General features: G+C 41.1%; 1 protein-coding gene across 4 annotated transcripts in view; it reads left to right on the top strand.

Annotated features, from left to right (window-relative positions):
- The window catches only part of ASPH (aspartate beta-hydroxylase), a 139,369-nt gene that overhangs the window by 113,803 nt on the left and 6,058 nt on the right, over positions 1–19,508 (top strand). For all 4 annotated transcript variants that reach the window (XM_081116618.1, XM_081116617.1, XM_081116619.1 and 1 more), the window contains 3 exons: positions 1,548–1,637; positions 6,256–6,393; positions 19,011–19,146. In XM_081116618.1, coding sequence (XP_080972744.1) covers positions 1,548–1,637; positions 6,256–6,393; positions 19,011–19,146 — 364 coding nt within the window. The remainder of the gene's footprint in view (positions 1–1,547; positions 1,638–6,255; positions 6,394–19,010; positions 19,147–19,508) is intronic.

Genomic DNA, 19,508 nt, shown 5'->3' with positions numbered 1-19,508 from the left:
GTGGGAATGTTCTCTATCTGTACTCCGCACTCTGGTAGCCACTGGCCGCACTTGGCTACTGAGCACCTGAAATGTGGCTAGTGTGACTAAAGAATTGAATTTTTAATTTTAATTCTAATTCATTTAAATTAAGAGGTAACATTAGCCAGCAGCTACCATATTGGACAGGTAGCTGATTGAATGCCTGTGACCTCTTTTTTAAGTAGCAGCATATTACACTTTTATGATTTCCTTTCACATGACTTAAATCAGAGACACCAAATAGCAGCCCACTGATTGCAAATGCCTTGCATGTTATATTTAGCGAATATAACTCTATTAAAAATAATTTGTTTGTCTCTGTTGAGAATCTGAACATTTCATATAATTATGCAGATTTCTGGTTTCTTATGAAAAGCCATATCTGGTCCACATCCCAGCACAGGAGCCAAGCAGTGATGTCCCCTTGAGGTAGACGTGCACCCTACGACTTGTCATGGCTGTCACGGGGCCTCTGCAGACCTTTCATCCCTGTGACAACCCTGTGGGCATGTGTATTTCTCTGATTTAAGGTGTTCCCTTAGGTTTCCTTTGACATAATAAGAGCCTAGTAGGACTCTCTCTGCTTCAGAGGTGGGGAAACAGAGGGCAGGCTTCAGTTAACAAATGAGGACATTTACTTGAGCGTCTGTCAGTCAAGAGCCCAGATCACAACTCTCATCTCCTGAGTGATGCTGCTCCTGTTTCTTGCAGCTACTTTTCAACATTTTGCAAATAAAATTTCTTCCCAGTGAAATGGGCTTCTTGTGAAAAAGTCTCAAAGATGCGAATTTTTAAGAAGAATTCCTTGATATTTAAATATTTTTATCTTTGCCCTTTTACTTTGTAAAATTTATTCTCTTTAATATTTTCTCTCTCTTTTTTAAAATGTAAATCTGAATTTTAGTCTTTTTTGTGGGAAATGGGGATAGATATCAGCTAAGTGTTTTAGAATAAGATTTGTTTAATATCAGTTACATTCTCAAACATTCACAGTTAGCTTTATTCCTACCATATGTTTTCTAAACTATTTTGTTAAAAGGTAAGGGCACATTTGTTTGGAGAGGGGAAAAATACCATTTGCAGTTTGGTCCCTGTCACTTCAGACATATATGAGCAACTTCTAAATATTTTGGTTCAGGTATTTTTTTTTTAAAGCCTCTAGTTGACAGATGTCTAGATTTGGATAATATAACATAACAAAATAAATGTGATCGATACCCGGCCAAAGAAATCCTTTGGGATATTGAAATACGATCGCACCCATAGAGACAATGTACAAGGCATTGTACAATTTTGTGGGCTCATCCGCTGATGATTATTGATGAATGTATTGTGAAATTTAACTTTTAGCACCTCCTTTGGGTTTTGCATTGTAATATTGACCAGTAATCTAATTGCCAAACTTTTAATGTTGAGATGGATTTGTCTGGTTCTTTGATTTTCATATGGAATACAAAGATTAAGTAAGTCTGAAGTGAATGTGGTGTTTAAGTCTTTCATAAATGCTGACACTGTCTTTTCTACAGGAAGGAATAGAATCTGGGGATCCTGGCACTGATGATGGGCGATTTTATTTTCACCTGGGAGATGCCATGCAGAGGGTTGGGAACAAAGAGGTAATGAGTTTGTGAAATTTTTCTTCTAAAGGTGGGTAGAGTAGGGGTAAGTTATTTCTAAGAGAAAGTTATAATTGAAAACATATTTTGAGCATAAATTTTTGAAGGTGGTGATTTAAACTTCTTTTGAAACAACCCAGCAACTCTTACTTAACCCTATGAAAAATTTTGGGGATTTGGTTTCTATAGTTTCTTTCAAGAAAGTATCTGAGTGAGTAATCATGAGAGCAGTCTCTAAATTCATGTGTCTGTGTGTGTGTCTGTGTGTGCATGTGTGTGTGTGCCTATGTGTATATCTCTGTGTGTATAGAGAGAATGGTAGACATTACCTTGAAAAACACTTTTAAAGTATGAAATAAAGAGTTATCTTTGAAATTGTTTAAATACTTTTTAAAAATTTTAACAGTTTGCTTAGATTTATTTTTATTTTGGAACTTAAAAAAGTAGTTATTTTAGAATGAAGTCTTTATTCAACTGATTCCTAAGCTCGCTGGTTAATTGTGTAAATTACCTTCTGAAGTAGTTAATACCAAGTTTAAGATGAACACCTGTAGGGATGGTAGTAACAGGTACTGACACAGAAAATGTCGTAGCTAAAACAGGTTACGTATTTTCTTTGTAGTTGTTACATTTTCTGGGTACAGTGTCAGCTTCTTTAAACATAACATTAGATCACTAATCGTAACATATAAATTCACAAACTCTCCCAGTCAATCCCCCATGATTTACACAACATTGGTGGACAGCGACGCCCACGGCCCCATAAGCCCTGCACCGTCCCCTGGCCTAGGCTGGGCTCTCCTTAGAGTCAGGGGTAAAAAGGTGAAGTGAGGCACTGAGCCTTTGTAACTCTTGCATTCCGTGTGTGTAATAAAGTGATATCTAAGGGTAACACAGCTTCAGATTTCTAAGGTTAATAACATGGGACCATTTGGGCAATTGAAGGTTCATTGGAGCAAGGGGTATTGTGATGAGGTAATTGCCATCCAGAGACAGGAACCAATTTGGGGTAGATTTGGACAACTGACACTGTTTTCTTTATACATGTCTATGTACCTGTCCCTTTCCCCCTCTAACCTGCCAGTCAGTCAGCTGAAACAGAACGAGGTATGAGAGGCGAAGAGAAATAAGGGAGAAGAAACTGCTGATGAGTAATCACTTTTGTGTTCCTTCCTTCTTTTAGATGTAGATCCTGATACTTCCTTTGAGTGAGAGGCATAAGAAAGATTTTGCTGCAGTATCTAATGCTGGATAAATGTTCATGTTTGATTTCTATTAATGTAATTCTCACTAATTAATTTATCTTTGAACATCTCAGGGTCCAGGGCAAAGACAAATCAAAGAAGTCTGATTTCTTCTCACATCTTAGATTAAAACAGCCCTCACTTCAAGGGCCAAGAATTCCCTACGAAACGCTTGTTCGGGGCTTGGGATTTGAACCTATGAGACTGTTGTTCTATCAGCTTACTTATTATTAATATGCGCAGGACAGCACAGTTCTTGAATTTAAAAAGTTGGCGAGGATTCGTCCTTACAGTAGGATGACAGCAAGCCTGCAGGAGCCCCGTGTGTGTCGGAATATTCTCAATACCCGGGGTGGAATCTGAGCTGACTGCCATGCCCTGAGCTTGCGTCTCAGGAAGCAGCGTGTGGGAAGGAAACCCATGGCCCCTGTGCTGCAGAGGCTGACAGTAAATTATTTTGGAGGAAGGTTTTTCTAATGGTGTGTTTTGTTTGGATAGGAAGGGGGGGATAAACCACAGAAGCCTTAGCCACTTGGCCTCAGCTGTTCCTAGTATTTCCATAACTCCCAAATCCACGTTCCAGCTCTCGTCTCCCACTCAAAACCCAGACTCGTGTGTCTGCTGCCTGCTTGGTGTCGCCACACAATGTCACGTAGACAGCTTGCGTGTCTTCCTCTAACCCCCTTTCCTTCCTGGGTCCATCCCTCGTTTGATGACATTGCCGACTTCCCAGGATCTGGATGTGGATCAGCTCTAGCTCCTTCCTCCGTGGAGAGGCCTCCGGTGTAGACAGGGCCAGGATCTGAGAAGTCAGTTTCCTGGTGTCTCTGGCACCCGTGTCGCCTTCCCTCTTGCTCGGTCAGTGTTGCCATTGTCACCTTCCACACCAGTGATGGCTGTAGGAATCTGGCTGCTGTTTCTCGCTTTAGCCTTGCCTTTCTTTCAGGCCACCTTATGCTCAGACACCCCACAGTGCAAAATAAAAATAAAGTCCTGTTTCCAAGCGATGGCGTTCACGGTCCCCCACAGGCTTGTTGCGGCCACTGTTCCCACCACAAGTGTGTCTCCCAGGCCCCACTGCACACCCAGCTCCAGGCAGAGCAGGCTCTGGCCGGGGCAACAGATGACATGCCTGTTCCCTAGATGGAGCCTGGGCTTTCCCGAGTTGGCATCATTCAACATTTCTGTGTCTTGTGTGTGTGTGTGCACGCGTGTGTAACCATACCTGGCACCAATTTGAAGTATAAAAAACACATTTAATAAGGTGCCCCCAGGTGCTCTATTTTAGTATTCTTGATTAGAAGTATAAAAGGGGAACAATAAAGAGGACATTTTCAGATGATTCTAACTTGAGTTTCTTGCAAATTCTTATTAAAAAGTAGTTTAGATGTTTTTTGTTGTTTTTTTGAAAAAGGCCATCTGGCTGAATTCATTTGGGTCCTCTCTGTAATGGAAGATGGTTTTATCTCATTGATATCATTGAAGAGTAATTTAAAAAATTCCTCATACATCATTGTCATGGTTTGTTTCTCTACAAGTTAAATGGCAGAGGGGTACCAAAATCAGGGTCCAGCAGGACTACCTTCTGAGTGTCAGGAAAGAACTTAGAGGGTTTAAAGACAACATTGTAAGCGAAGTGACCTGCCCAGGTATCTAGTGCGGTGAATGTTAAGGCCGGGGCCAAGCTTTAAGACGTTGAACTTCTCAACTGGAGCTCTGAAGGCTGCTGTTTTAATTTTTTTCTCAGCATCCTAACAATATGCCTACTTAAGAAAATGAATTGCTGGTGATTCAAAAGTGAATAGACTTTTAAGAGTTTTGAAATATAATCTGTTGCAATTGATATTGTTGTTCGCTTTAGCACTAAAATAAAATCCTAAATTTAAATCGGACAAAACTAATAAAAAGAGTCAAATTAATTTCAAAGGTAAAGTTATTCTTTTTAAAAATTAGACAATTAGCTATTTTAAGTTTCTGGTTTTTAAAGTGTCTACTTTATGGCTACAATTTTCATATATTTCAAGGGAAAACATAAAAAATGTTTGCATGTACATTATTTGCTTAACCTGTTATTGAGAAAGATAATTAAATAAGTATCACTTTTGATGGTTTTTTGTAGTTTTAATGACACAAAGATGGAAGGATTGTGGGGAAAGTTGCCAGGTTCCACGGGTTATAGTTCAAGATTTTGGCCTTTTTAAACCTCCGTTTTAACATTTGAAAATCGGCGATATTTGCAGTTGTTGGACATAAAAGCAAATAGTACACTGAAGAGTTTCTGACTGTGAGGCGGTACTGCTATCACACTTGACTTTTCTCAGGAAAGAAATTTTGAAGTATGAATTTTAAAAGACTTTTAAAAGTTAATATAGTTTACATTTAAAGTATATCTGGAGTTTTATGAGATCTTCTTCTTCTTCTGCTTGGTGTTAAATGGCTGCACTTAATTGATCAAAATGTGCATTTGAAACCACACTTCAAAAGTAATCATTAGATCAGACTTGTAGTGATGAAGGGTTACTGCTGAGTAACCACTAGAATCCTCTTGTGCCCTGAGGACAATGGACTGTGCGCCCCGCAGGAAACCCGTGGGGAGGGCCACCAGGAGGGCGTGTGGCCGGGCCATCCTCTGAAGGAGACACAGGGAGCAGCTACTCTGCAGCCAGCTGTCCCTGCAAAGGGCAGTCGTCCTGGAGGCCAGTCGGATCATGTTGCAGCTGGCCTAAAGCCACAAGTGGTATCCTAACGGCAAGGGGAAAAAAAGGAACAAAATCCCCCTTTTAAAAGAATTTAACACGGGCTATCACTATATTAATGCCAACTCAGAATACTGTTTCCTTTTGTCTATTAATTTAATGGAGGGTTTACACTGTTCCCTTGGGTGACCTTCTTAAATGCAGACGTGGAAAGAACACACGTGAAAAGGAGGAATTCTCGATTTTAGCATTCCAGTTCAGTAAATGCAAATATCTTGGAAGAAATTATCAAAATCCTAATCCTTTCTAAAGGAAACTTCGAATTTAAAATATGAAAGCTAAAATACATATTCTACTTTAGTGTCTAAAATTGTTTATTGCTCAACAGGTAAGTCCTAGACTCTGTGCTGGACACTGAGGGAGACCAGAGTGCGTGTCGCATGGATCCTGTGTTAAAAGACCCTACAGCCTAAGGCTGAAAACAAAACGCACATTCATTTGTCATCATAGGTCATAACCAGAGACCCAGTGAAATAATCAGTGTTTTCACCAGTGTAAGAGATTCGGGCGCTTGACTAGCAAGCTCTTTCTTTAAATGTCACAAATACTTTCTTTTTAGTGGCTTTAATTTGAAAATTAATAAAAGCTCATTTGCAGTTCATTTTTCTTTTATGTCAGGCCTATAAGTGGTACGAGCTGGGACACAAGAGGGGCCATTTTGCGTCTGTTTGGCAGCGCTCGCTCTACAATGTGAATGGACTGAAAGCCCAGCCGTGGTGGACCCCGAAAGAAACGGGCTACACGGAGCTGGTGAAGGTGAGTGTCGGCTTCGCCCCCCCCGAGTCGCCGCCTGCTTCCTACCCCAATCTCCAAGTCAGGGTGCTCCCCGTGTGGGAACGTGAGGGAGGAGACAGATCTCATACCCAGGGGCACCTGCAAAAAACAATGTTCTCCCGAAGTTTAGTTGAGGGGGTGAAGAAAGGGGTCTTTCTTAAAGAGCAGTTCTCACTCATTTTGCCTTAAGTACTCCGTCATAGTCTTGAAGATCACCGAGCACCGCCAAGGAGTTTGCGTGTGTGTGGGTTGGGGGGCTGCGCGCACGCTGGTATGTCTATTAATATGATTATCTGAAATTGAAACAAAAAATGTAATAATTATTTATGAATTATTTAAAGATAAAATAACTCCTTTGCATTTTAATATAAATGATTTTTTTTTAAATAACTATTTTCAAAACAAAAAATGTAGTGAGAAGATTGGAATTGTTTTTATATTTTTACAAATCTCTTTGATGTCTGGCTTAATAGAAGACAAGGATTCTCACAGCTGCTTCACGCATCACCCATTAGAGCGGTGACCTCAACCACTTTAAGGGTTAGGTGGGCTTCCGTAGTCCTGTCTGAGAATCTAACTGCCATATATCTATATCATCTATATCTATATCTATATCTATATCTATATCTATATCTACATCTACATCTACATCTATATCTATATCTATATCTATATCTATATCATCTATCTAGATCTATATCATCTATATCTATATCTATATCTATCTATATATATAGATATACACACACACACTCACACACACATTGTTCATATAAGAAATAACATTCTGATATTTATTTATTTTTAAATATATCTTTATTGATTTCAGAGAGAGGAAGGGAGGGGGAGAGAGAGACAGAAACATCAGTGATGAGAGAGTCGTTTTTCAGCTGCCTCCTGCACCCCGCCACTGGGGATCAAGCCGAAGCCCAGGCATGTGCTCTGACGGGGAATCGAACCTCAATCTCCTGGATCCTAGGTTGATGCTCAACCGCTGAGCCACACCGGCTGGCAGCATTCTGATTTTTAAACAGCTGATTTCACATCTTCAATATGTGTTTTCCAACACTACCAAGCAATTCTCCTTTGGAAGGGACGTTAGGTTTGGCCACTGTGCTGGTCTCGATTCAGGCAGCAAGACTGGTCTAGCAAGTGCCTCCCCCATAGTCCACTCCCATCCAGCTAGGGTCAGGTTACCCAGGTGTAGAACTAGTGGGCTGTTTTTACCCCCATGCAATATAGCTGCACCTCACTTACCTGAAGCAGGTGAGAAAGGAAAAGCAAGAGTGACCGAGCCTCACAGTTTTGGAATCTGGGTGCTAGATGTATGGGAGTTTCTTATACCGTTCTCTCAATCTTTAGATAAATGTTTCACATTTTTCCAATATTTGTTTATTAAAGAACAACTTGAATAAAATGTGTCTATAAGCGTTATAAGACTTTACTGATTAATTTGGTCTAGTTGGGGAAAAGAAAAGTTTCAATGTGGTCTCAATGTATGTACATTGAATAAGCCTTACCTGACCATGTTTATTCTGTATTTCATTGTAAAAACACACTTTATAATCATCATAAACAAACTGTAATCCATAATAGTCATCCTAATCCAGTGTAAAGTAGGCTGCGATCAGTTAGCCTTGGGATATTTTGTAAATCAGGAAAGCAGGTGTGGCGACAGTGAACGCAGATTGATTAAAGAGGTTCTGTAGCCAAAGCAGAAATAGTATAGGAAAAGTATTGTCCTTGATAAATGTACTACCTTTGGCACTGTCGGTGATTCTTTTCTTTGTCAAGTGCCATCCTGTCTCAGACTGTATCACACTGAGCTCTTCTGATCCTCTCTCTGCCAGCTAATCTTTTTCTCCCGGTCTCTTTGTAAGTTTATTTCCCTATTGTAGCTTTTAGGATACTTCCAAGTTCAAGGGACAGAAATGCAGCATGAACCTGGCTTAGAGAGCAGGGAATTTGATTGACTCTTGTGAAGGAGGCCTGCGGTGGGGCAGACTCAGGGGTCGGGTCATCGGGGAAGGATTTCCTGTCTCTGCGCCTCCCCCTCGGTCAGCTGTGTCCCAGGGTGTCAGCCGGCTTTCTTCAGGGTGGCTGCCAGCAGCAGCTGGAGGGGAGAGGGGTTGGAAAGGATTCGGGGGCTTCTTAACATTGCTCAGCACCACACCGGCTTTAAGTGGCCTTCTAGAAACCTCTGAGCAGACCCTGGCCTACTGGTCATAACCATGTCACATGGGTACTCACAGTTACAAGGAAGTCTGAGAAACCAAGTGGCTGGCAACAGGCTGAGGCACGAGCTCCCAGCAGGAGAAAGACTGTCCCTCTCCATCCAGCATGGAACAAAAATCTTTCCCTTCTGTCTGATTGGCCAGTTTAAGTCACATTTCCACTCTGAATGAATTATTGTCAAGGGGCTATGAGATTTTCCTTAAAACAACAGATCACCCCCTGGAGCTTCGAAAAGGTGACATTCCTCTACGTTAAGTAGATTATTACCCTCCTGCAGGAGGGTGATGTCTGAACTAAATCAGGGATCTGGTAGGAAGGAGGGAGAGGCGCAGTGGGTGCTTGCAAGGCGGCCTGGTGTTCGATGCCCTCGCTGACCGTGGATGTGCTGTCGGATCCAAACATAGTTCTCTGTTCTCCCGTTCTTGTGATTCTTTTCTGAGACATCTTTCCCACTCTGGTTCAAATGCTGTTAAAATTTCTACCGAAACTGTGCACCCCAAATAGATTTCTCAGTTTTTCTCTTGTCTCTCCAACAGTATAGAGACGTTAACATTCAATGTGAAAATGAACTCCCCATCTAATCCCATGGTTTTGTTCCTTTCCAGCTTTTAGTTTTGATCAGTGATTCAGCTTTACCCCAAATACCAGGTTTATTACTCCGTTCTTATCTCTTGCCACTGCCCTGAAGTATCTTCAGTTCAGCCAAAATCTCTCCTCGCATTAGTCATATTGAATTAGGACCCACCCCAATATCCTAATTTTAACTTGATTACTTCTGTGAAGACCCTATCTCCAAATAAGACTACACTCTATGGTACCGGGGGCTTAGGACTTCAACTATAAATTTGGGGACCACAGTTTGACCCATCACATATATTTAGGAATAAATTTTACAAAGTACTCTAAGTACACTGAAAACTACAAAATTTTATTGGCTTTTCTGTGACAATGAACTACCATGGGTGGTGCATTTTCATTGAAATGATCCTCATTGTGTGCTCCAGGGAGATGGAGGATGCAAGTTTGTTGAGGACATGAGACAGTGTTCAGTAAAATTCATCATCTGTGTTTTCCCCTTTGGTTGAATGTCATTGTTTCCTCTTACTGTGTAGTTTGCAATTTGGCAACTGTGCACTAGGGTGTGGAGAGGCTATGCAACTCAACAACAAAAATTTAGAAAAAAATATTCCAGTTGAGTTTTTTCTTTTAGGCATATTCTCATTAAAATTTAGTAGGTTGTTGGCCAAACCACAAATATCAAAGCACTAAAGTGCCTTGGGGATATTTAACATAGAAATTGAAACAAAAATGGATAAAAGTCTTTGCTAGGATATAAATAGAAAAGAGAAAAGAAATCTCTTTTAGTGAGAGAAAAGCCACCGTACTTTAAGAATTTCGCTCTTTCTTTTTTGAGATTATTTTTTGACCTACCTTATTTCCAGGTGAATTTAGACATAAACATGCATGCATAGAAAGCACTATGGTAACACTGACAATGCAACAGGCAAGAGCAACTAAACACCATTGTTTAAAGCATCCCTTTTGTGTTTGTTTTGCCTGCTAACTCTCTCCTCGGTTCATCCCTGGGGAAGGAACACTCTTGCATCCTTTTGAGTGTTTCAGAGCAGCTGCTCTGATATAAACAAATCACATCACAGGTAAGTTTTTGTTTCCTCGTATTGTAGTTTTATTTCAGTTAGAGGAGGGCCCAGTAATATTTTGCCAATGGTGTGACACAGTATTTAAGAATGATTGATTAGGATGATCCACTCTCTGTCATTTTCCTTCAGACCGTGGCTTTTATTAATTAAGAAATCTTTGTGTATGAATAATGTTACCTGGACCAAAAAAAAAAATAAGGAGAAATACAGTAATAACATTAGTAGTTCAACATTTCTCACTGTGTGTTAAATATTTGAATGTTTTCACTGAACTGCCTTTGAAATGAAATGGATTGAGAAAGAAGTAAAAATGTCAGATTTACGGTAGAATTAAGCTGTAAAATAAGAGGATTAGCAATTTAATAGAAAAGTGTTAAGTATAAGGAAGTGCTGGAAGCAGCTCCTTAAGATCAGCATAATAGTTTAATCCTATTTTTGTAAATCAAACTTTAAGCTTTTTGGATTCCAATGATATTCTCACTGAAAACGACAACAAAATGACCAGGGGAGTTCAGAGAACTCAGGGAATCTGATGGTTGTATGATTTAAAGGTGAACTTTTAAAAGGGGGTCTACAATTAGAAGCAGATTAGTTTTGTTCTCAGCTCTGACACCTTGAACAAGTCATTTCACCCACTGACGCCTCAGTTTCTTTATCTCGAAGTACAAAATCAGTACCTCAATCTTTGCTCTCCTTCGAGCTTTTGGTAAGGCTCAAAAACAAAACAAAACAAAGCAATAACCCACCACCATCATGGGTATTCCTGTGCATGTTTAAATGTGAGCCCTTAATAAGAGTCCACATTCTGCTAAAGTAATAGGACAGGATTGCATATGATGCCAGTTATGGCTATAGCAAAAGAATAACATATTTTCTGTTCTTTGAATTATTTCAAACTAAAAGGTTGTTTTCTGCCTCAGAGTGAAATTGGTGAGTTTTCAGTATTTGTGAATGTGAAGGAAAAAAAAAAGCCAAAAAGTTGGCTTTGTCTGTGGCTTTCTTTGGGAACTCACAGTACAGTGTTTGATATTTTAGAATAATTGCAAACTCTACCTGTAGGTTGGTACTGTATTTGCAGTTCCAAATTTTTGATTGAGTAGATCATGATCTATGGCTTATGATATATACACACAGATTGATGTCTTAACTATACATATGCACATGTTATCAGCGAAAGTGGGGTTCTGGGGGTACCACTGGAATAAGAATTTCCAGAGGCCCGCACAAGAGGATGAGATATTGTAGAAAACTTTATGTCTGTGGAATCAAATCCCTGAGTTTCGAAGCTTTCATTTCCCTTTGTCCTGCCAAAGAAGAAGTCCCATTTTGCCTTCAGCAGGGCTAAGATCAAAGCCAGTGTCCAAAGTTTCTTTTCCCTGTCCCAGCAGTCCAATCCAGCATCAGGCTAGCTTAGCTTGTGTTCCCAGCTGAAGTCCATTAGTCCATTGCATCTGGGGTCCACATGGCCACATGGCCGTGCAGGGAACACAGGTGAGTGCAAAACAAGAGAGCTGAGAACCGAAAGCTGAGAGAGAATGCCTTTGTCTAGGGCAGGGGTGGGAGACATCTGGCCCGCTGGCCATATATGGCCCTCGAAATCATTTGGTCTGGCCCTGCCATACAAAACTGTCAACTTAAAAATTAGCCTTCTGTATTTGGTCACTTAATTGAATTTATTGAATTTCGAGTCTCGCCTGTGGTTACCTTGGCAGGGCCAGACCAAATGATTTCTCATGCAGAAAAAAGGTTTCCCACCCCTGGTCTAGGGGACTATGTATTCCCAAATTTTCGTGGACTTGTAGTAGCCCTGCCCCCTCTGGCCAAAGATCTCTCTTCCCAGGCTTGACTGACTGGCATCTTCCCTGTGTCAGCCTGACTTTACTGTGCATGTGTCTGACTCCCCTTTGTTGGGCCCCTTCCCCCAGAGCTTTGCAGGGAATGGGACCAGTGGTTGCTTGTGCAGTGCAAAGTTGTGGCTTCCTGGTGAAGCTGCCCAAATTACATGCTTATAATGTCTAGCCTTCCCTTTGCTTCTTTTTTATTATTAATAACTAGCTAATTACAACAGTATCACACACATTATAGATAATTTGCTTATCTGTTTATCAGGTGATTTATGTATACACAGAAAGCTTCCCCATCAGACTTTCAGCCCCTTGAAGTTAGGGACTTTGGGGGGCTTGTCACAGCTGTAGCTCCCTCGGGACATAGCTCAGCACACTATTCGAAGTAGGTAGAGCCATGCAGGGACCTTTGGTCTCTCCTTTTACCTTTCCTCAACTGAGAACGCTGGCTGATGTCCCTGCCTATCTGGGATATGGTCTGAGGATAGTGGGTCCCCTTTGCTGTCTGAGACCCAGAAGCTCAGGCTGCATGTTTCTCCAGGCAACCTTGTCTACCTTTCCTCCTTTCTCCTAGAAAATGAAACCCTGTTTCTCTAGCTATCTAGGAAAAGCAAAATTCAGTTCTCCAGACTCTTGTCTTGCCCCAGTGCTGGGTGCCTTATGTTATCTTTTTCCTTCAGAGAGGATAATGACAGACTGAATAGACAAGTGGACAATGGTCAGGCCATACATAAAAATAGAGCCTTGACCCACAGTCTGCACTGAACAGCCCGGGAAACCAACCCCTTATCTACAATTAATAACCCAGGAAGCCAGCTCACTGTGAGTCAGATGTGCAGGAAGCCACGTTGCTCTCTGGTGACAGTCTGGGAATCTAAACAATAACTGGTGTGCATTTGGCCCAAATTGGCCAGGACTTGATTAATAATTGACAGCTTCCCTAATTCTTGTTCCTGTTTCCAACATAAGACCAACCAGAAAAAGCCAAATACTCTCCAGTCTCACAGGATGCTGCTTCTAGCCACCCACTCACAGCCGCCCCTGCCTCCGGCCTCTAGATCAGGGTACTTTAGAAGCTTCTCTCTGTAAGGTTTTCCTACCTCTCCGCCAAAGCACAGTGATGGTGGCTGACTCCCTTGCTCTAGCAAGCTCTGAATAAATAGCCTTTGCTTTTACATTTGGTTGGTCTTTATTTCCACAATTATAAATGTCAGATGTTTTCCTTTATCAACTTGAAAAACAGGAAATCTGATTAAAATGCATTAGGGCCAGCAAGAGATTGCTGCTTTAATGCTATAATTTCCTAGGAGATTTTATTAAAATTATTGCAAAGAGAGTTTGCTGTAAGGGCATTAAACTCACTATTGTATTTGCTCTGATTTCCTAACTTCAGCTCAGCACTCAGGGGACACCCACCCACCACTGCGTATTCTTTTTAAGGTGGAATTAGAAAGAATTCTAATTCTTTCTCCCTCTGTCTTATCATCACAGTGTCAAGCATAGACATGTTTGGCTAAGATTTAAGTAAGTTGATTTTTGTCTCTAAAAACAATCAGATCTAGTCCCTAAAATAATTAACTACAACAAGCACGTTCTTAGACAATTGAGTAAAATGTGGTCTACATTGTACTAAAGCACCGTTGCTATCAGTTCATTCTAACTCCAGTTTAATGCCTAAACTTTGCCACATGCCTTTTCTTAATTTAGAGTAAACCTTTCAAGGTACATACACATCTCTGGGACTTTTCAAATGCCAATGTCTGTGTTTTCTTAACACCCTTTTTCTTAACAGCTAATCACACACAGTTCCTTACCTAATCTTGTGTATGTTAATCTGAGTCCTAAGAGTTCTTGTATTATGTTTTGTCGACAGGTTAAAAGCATAGCTCTTTCTGCCTTTCCCCATAACTGTATTTTGTTTTGCTCCTATCAAATTCTTCTTACTTATTCCCATGTTGATGTGAATGTATTCCTGATCCCCTCTGTCTGCTGTTTGCTTTCTCAGCTGGAGCTCGTCCTAACCTGAAGCTGCATTAGTGTTATAGGTTGAGTGTGTTTCCCCCCCAAATTCATAGGTTGAAGCGCTAGTCCCCCGCAGTACCTCAGAATGTGACTGCATTTGGAGATAGGGCCTTTGAAGAGATAGTTAAGTTAAAATGAGGCTGTTAGGGTGGGCCCTAATGCAATATGACTAGTGTCCTTATCAGAAAAGGGAATTTAGACACACAGAAGGGTGTGTGAGCACACAGAGGAAAAGACCATGTGAGGACACAGTGAAAAAATGGCCATCTACAAGTCAAGGAGAGAGGGCTCAAAAGAAACCAAACCTGCCAACACCTTGAGCTTGGACTTGCAGCCTCCAGAACTGTGAGACTATAACTGTCTGTAGTTGAAGTCACCCAGTCTGTGGAATTTTGTTCTGGCAGCCCTAGCAAACTCATGCCATTCATTAATGATTTTCCTTAGCAACTCCCCTTACTTAGCAATCTGCAGTGTTTACTACCTGCCTCAGCAAAAATGTTTCTCTGAATGACCCTGTTTTCCTACACAGGAGAAAATATTTAAAGCTCAGTTAGATGAATTTCCATATTGAAGGAACTGCTGAGTTTCCAACATTTACACTAAGGCACATTGCCTGGAAATTTCAGGAAACCAGAAATAAAAGATCTTAAAATCTTCATCATTATCATCATAGCTATACTTACATATAGCACATATACTTTTAGCACATTTAATCTTCTTAGAGACTCCTAAGGGAATTACTAGCATCTTACCCTCTTTATAAATGAGGAACCTACGGCAGAGAGCGGTTAAGTAACTTGCCCAGTGTCACACAGCAAATAAGTGGCAGAGTCAGATTTCATACCAAAGATGTCTGGCTCTAGCGTTTACACCCCCAAACACTACACTATACTGACTTTTATAAAACTTCTAGAGAGACCAAAAAAAAGGACCTAAAGGTATCAGATTTCCCAACAGCAACACTAAAAGTTATAATGCAATGGAGCAATGCTTTCAAAATTCTAAAAAGAAGTTATTTACTGTCTAGAATGCTGTACACGCCAGGTCTTCAATCAAGTAAGTGTATGAATAGCTTCAGAAATTTTTCAGAAATTCAGTTTTATCTGCTGTGTGTTCTTTCTCAGGAACAACTAGAATTCAGTAATTAGGGAGCCTGATACCAGGCAGAGGCCAAGGACAGTTGCCCACCAAGCCCAGACAGCAACCTGTTCAGACGAAAGCAAGGCAGATGGCTACTGGCAGGTTCTGTGCAGACAGAGAGAGAGAAAGAAAAGCAATAGCTTGTGTGGTGTTTTTGGCAAAGGGGAGAATAGGACCGAGATTTTCTAGCTCTCCTTTAGTGCTGTAAAGAAGAAACAATGGTAAGTGTGTTAGAAAATTAAGCCAAAGAAAAGGGAGCAGAATAAAAAAAAAAAAAAAAATGCTGCATGTGAAAGAAAGTGTAATCATTACAACTCAAGTGTGAATGATACCTCATTGTCAAAATATTATAACACCTGAATGTGAATTTACCCAGATGTATGAAAGATGTGTGGATTTAACTGGATTGCATGATAAAGACGAGGGGAAAGAAGACATATTGTTACCTTGCTCTGAAGGAAATAGTTGGGGCTGAATTCAGGATTGCAGAAGAGCTGCATAAGAGACTGCTGCTTTCATTATAACACCTATAATAATATTTGACTTTTTAAAAATGTGCATTTTCATTTTCCGTGGTAGAGGGCTTCTGGTGAGAACCAGAAAACCTACTAGACAAATTTAAAAAGAGCTGTAAGCACTAAAAATATATATATATATTTTTTTAATCGAATGAAAATAATAAGAAAAATACAGTAGTTAAATAAGAATTAATTTGGCTTTAGTTTGCTTCCCTAAAGACTTTCTGCAAGAAATCAGTTTTAGAAGGCTTTAAAAATAGGACTTAATCTAATTTGCTGTAGAAGGGAAACATGTAGCATTCAAGGGGGTTTAGCAGAATACTGGCCACGTGAGGAAAGTGCCCTGAACTGGATGGAGCTGGAATGTATTATGGGACTAATGAGGCTTGAAACTAGGAAATCCATCTGTAGTTGACTAGAGTCCCAAATACAGCTGAGGTTTAACTCAACAGGCAGGTGCTGATGATGGGTTTATGAAGCCACGTGGCACTGTGAAAATAATCAGATCTCTGCTTTCTAAAGTCTGTGTAGCCACAAGAAGAGATGGGAATTAGAAGCTGTTGTTTTCTAGGCCACCAACTCAAATACCAACCCTATCAGTTTCTCTCTTCAGTTTCATGAAATGGATGAATTTAGGGTCAAGGAAGTAATATTTCATATGAGACCTTTCAAAGCGTAGGCATTGCCTACTCTATGTGAGCCTTCAAGTTCCTGCTGGAATTTCCGTAAAAATGGAGTTCTTTGCCATCTCAGAAAACTGAATAATATTACTATAGAGAAAATCAATATCCTCCTACCCCCCCTCACAGATACACACACACACACACACACACACACACACGTGTAATTTGGCCTGGTCTTTAATCCCCTCTAACCATGTGAATTTTATACAATGTGGTTTCTTGGTCTGTGCTTCAAGTTAACATTAATCGGTCCATCCCAGATTTCTCCCTAATGCCCATAAAAGAGTCCCTAAAATTCTGCAGCACACCAAAAAAAAAAAAAAAAAAAAAGATTTTTATTCATTCACACCGGACAGCTATTGTTGTGTTGGCTGTTGTCATTTTTCAATTTGACAACCTAAGGGAAAAGAGATCAGTGCCCCTAACTAGTCAGTTATTGCATGTTTTTAAAATCCTTTTGGCACACGGGTGAAAATCGCTGCCATAGCACGGTCATTACTTCGGTAGAAAAACTGTAGATCGTGACTGTTGTTACCTTTGTGTTGGCCATTGCTTCATCAGGTTTACGCGGTGTGGGCTTTTGGTCAGTGGGTTCCCCCAGCTGTCGGGAATGTGAACTCTCTAGGCCTGCACAGTGCCCAGGGGCGCGCCTTGCCCTTCAAGGACTGCCCACACTGGTACCAGTCTAACTGGCCCTACCTGTGCGGATAAACCGCTGCCCAGAAGCCATCAGTCACTCTCAGGCTCCAGAGCGGAGCAGGGTCCCCAGGGCCACCACAGCCTCACCTCTCCCTCCCACAGCTGCCTTAGGGACCATCCAGGAGGGGCGGCAGAACAGTTTCTGGCCACTGAGCTGTGAGACGTTAGGCTCAGTGGGCACTCCAAGAGCTATTCCATCATCCCCGAATGACAGCGCTTTCACTAGTTTAACGATGGATCCTTCCAGTTGTACATTTCTATGACAAAGTATTGAACCTAAAAGAGAAAATGACGAGTGGCTATTTATAATGAAAATAATCTTGAGGTCTGTGCAGTGCGTGGTTACTGTGGGCGGGTTCGTGGCCTCGTAGCACAGGCGTGCCGTTGGGACAGGGGAGATCCTGCCGCTGCGGTTCGCTCCCTAGTCTGTCTTCCAGCCCTGGGTGCTGTGTATAACAAGAGGATACAAAATATTTTTTAAAAAGTCATTGCTGCTCATGGAAAAGTACCTCAGCAGCATTTCCCTGGAGACAGGGAGAGGGGGTAAGAAGGGGCAGGAATGACATGTCGCATACAAAAGCAGCTTGTTCCTAAGTAAAATCTCAAAAATTTTATTTAGTGATGCAATTACTTTAACGTTTTCCCTAGGGCTTTGTGCCCTATTTTAGTAACAAAAGATCAGCTCCTTTCAAAGTTGCCTCTAAAATCGCTTTCAAAAGAAGTGAAAGAAACTTCTAAAACACCCAGAGGGAGGAGGGGAAGAGCATGCTTGTAAGGTGCCAAAAACCTCATTTGGAAAGTAATTTCATGTGTTAGAGTGGTAATTCTCCTCTCTTCTGTGTGACAATTTAACAAGAATCTAACAGATTTATCTGGCAACTTGAACTAGCTACAATTGCTGCAGGGAGTGTTGGTGATTTATGTGTTTTACTGAAGATGTGAATATCTGGGCTGCATTTTTTTTCTTTCCATAATCTAGGCATTCTTGAGAAAATCACCGTATTCTCTCGCTCTGAGGACCTGCCAAAGTGAGGGTTTTTAGTGTCTCTTTACTGAAATTAAATCTTCGACTTGCTATTTATGCATTACCTACTTGGGGTGAAGTAGTATTGAAATTATTTATAGATGGGTGACCGGCACAAAGCAGGGTTATGATGGGAGCAGCTGTGGGTTTTCACACAAATCAATGGGTGGGTTTCAGAGAGATATAAGTATGAAATCAGTACGTTTGGTGCAGCTACTATGGAAAACAGTATGAATGTTCCTCAAAATATTAAAAATAGAACTGCCATGTGACCCAGCACCATATCCAAAGGAAATGAAAATAGGATATGGAAGAGAGATCTGTGCCCCATGTTCATTGCAGCATTATTCACAATAACCAAGCTATGGAGACAACCTGAAAGTTCACCAGCAGGTGGATAAAGATGATGTGAGCCTCCCAGCCGGTTTGGCTCGGTGGTTAGAACGTTGGCCTGAGGACTGAAGGGTCCCAGGTTCGATTCCAGCCACGGGCATGTACCTCAGTTGCAGGCTTGATCCCCGGCCCTGGTTGGGGCATGTGCGGGAGGCAGCCAATCAGTGTGTGTGTGTGTGTGTGTCTGTTTCTCCCACCCTCCTTCCCTCTCCCTTTTCCTCTCCTCCTCTCTCTCAAAATCAATTAAAAAATTTTTAAAAAAGATAATGTGAGCAAAATTTCTTTACTTCATTAATCAGACAAACGAAAAGCTGAGCGTCATTATAAGGTGTTCTACTTGGCATATTTTCAGTAAAGTAAAACCAGAATCTTCTCTCTAGTCCTTAGAAAGAAACTGGAAGTTGATCCGAGACGAAGGCCTCGCAGTGATGGATAAAGCCAAAGGGCTCTTCCTGCCTGAGGATGAAAACCTGAGGGAGAAGGGAGACTGGAGCCAGTTTACACTGTGGCAGCAAGGTGAGACCCTGACTTCCAGATTGATCTCTGCAGCTAGAGTGACTTTTCGGAAGTGGACACTAGTGTGGTGACACTTCCCAGAGCTGGGATTCCCCAGTTTACAGGAAACTGCTCTGGCAAACCTAGATTATCAAATTCCATTCATTGTTTTCTAAAACACCATGTGAACACTTATTTCTGTGTGTGTGTGTGTAAGTACATGTGTACGTGTGTGTATACTCGCATGTGTATTTGGATAAATATATGTAATAGTATTTCGATTTTCCTGATCTTTTCTGTTAAATGATATGCTACAAAGAGGAACACGACTGTGTAGGCATATCTGCAGAGTCCCCCATGTGCTCATCAGTGCCTTAGAAAGG

The sequence above is a fragment of the Miniopterus schreibersii genome (assembly GCF_964146895.1).
Source record: "Miniopterus schreibersii genome assembly, chromosome: 17".
Taxonomy (NCBI): Eukaryota; Metazoa; Chordata; class Mammalia; order Chiroptera; family Miniopteridae; genus Miniopterus; species Miniopterus schreibersii.
This window is presented reverse-complemented; position numbering and strand designations above follow the sequence as displayed.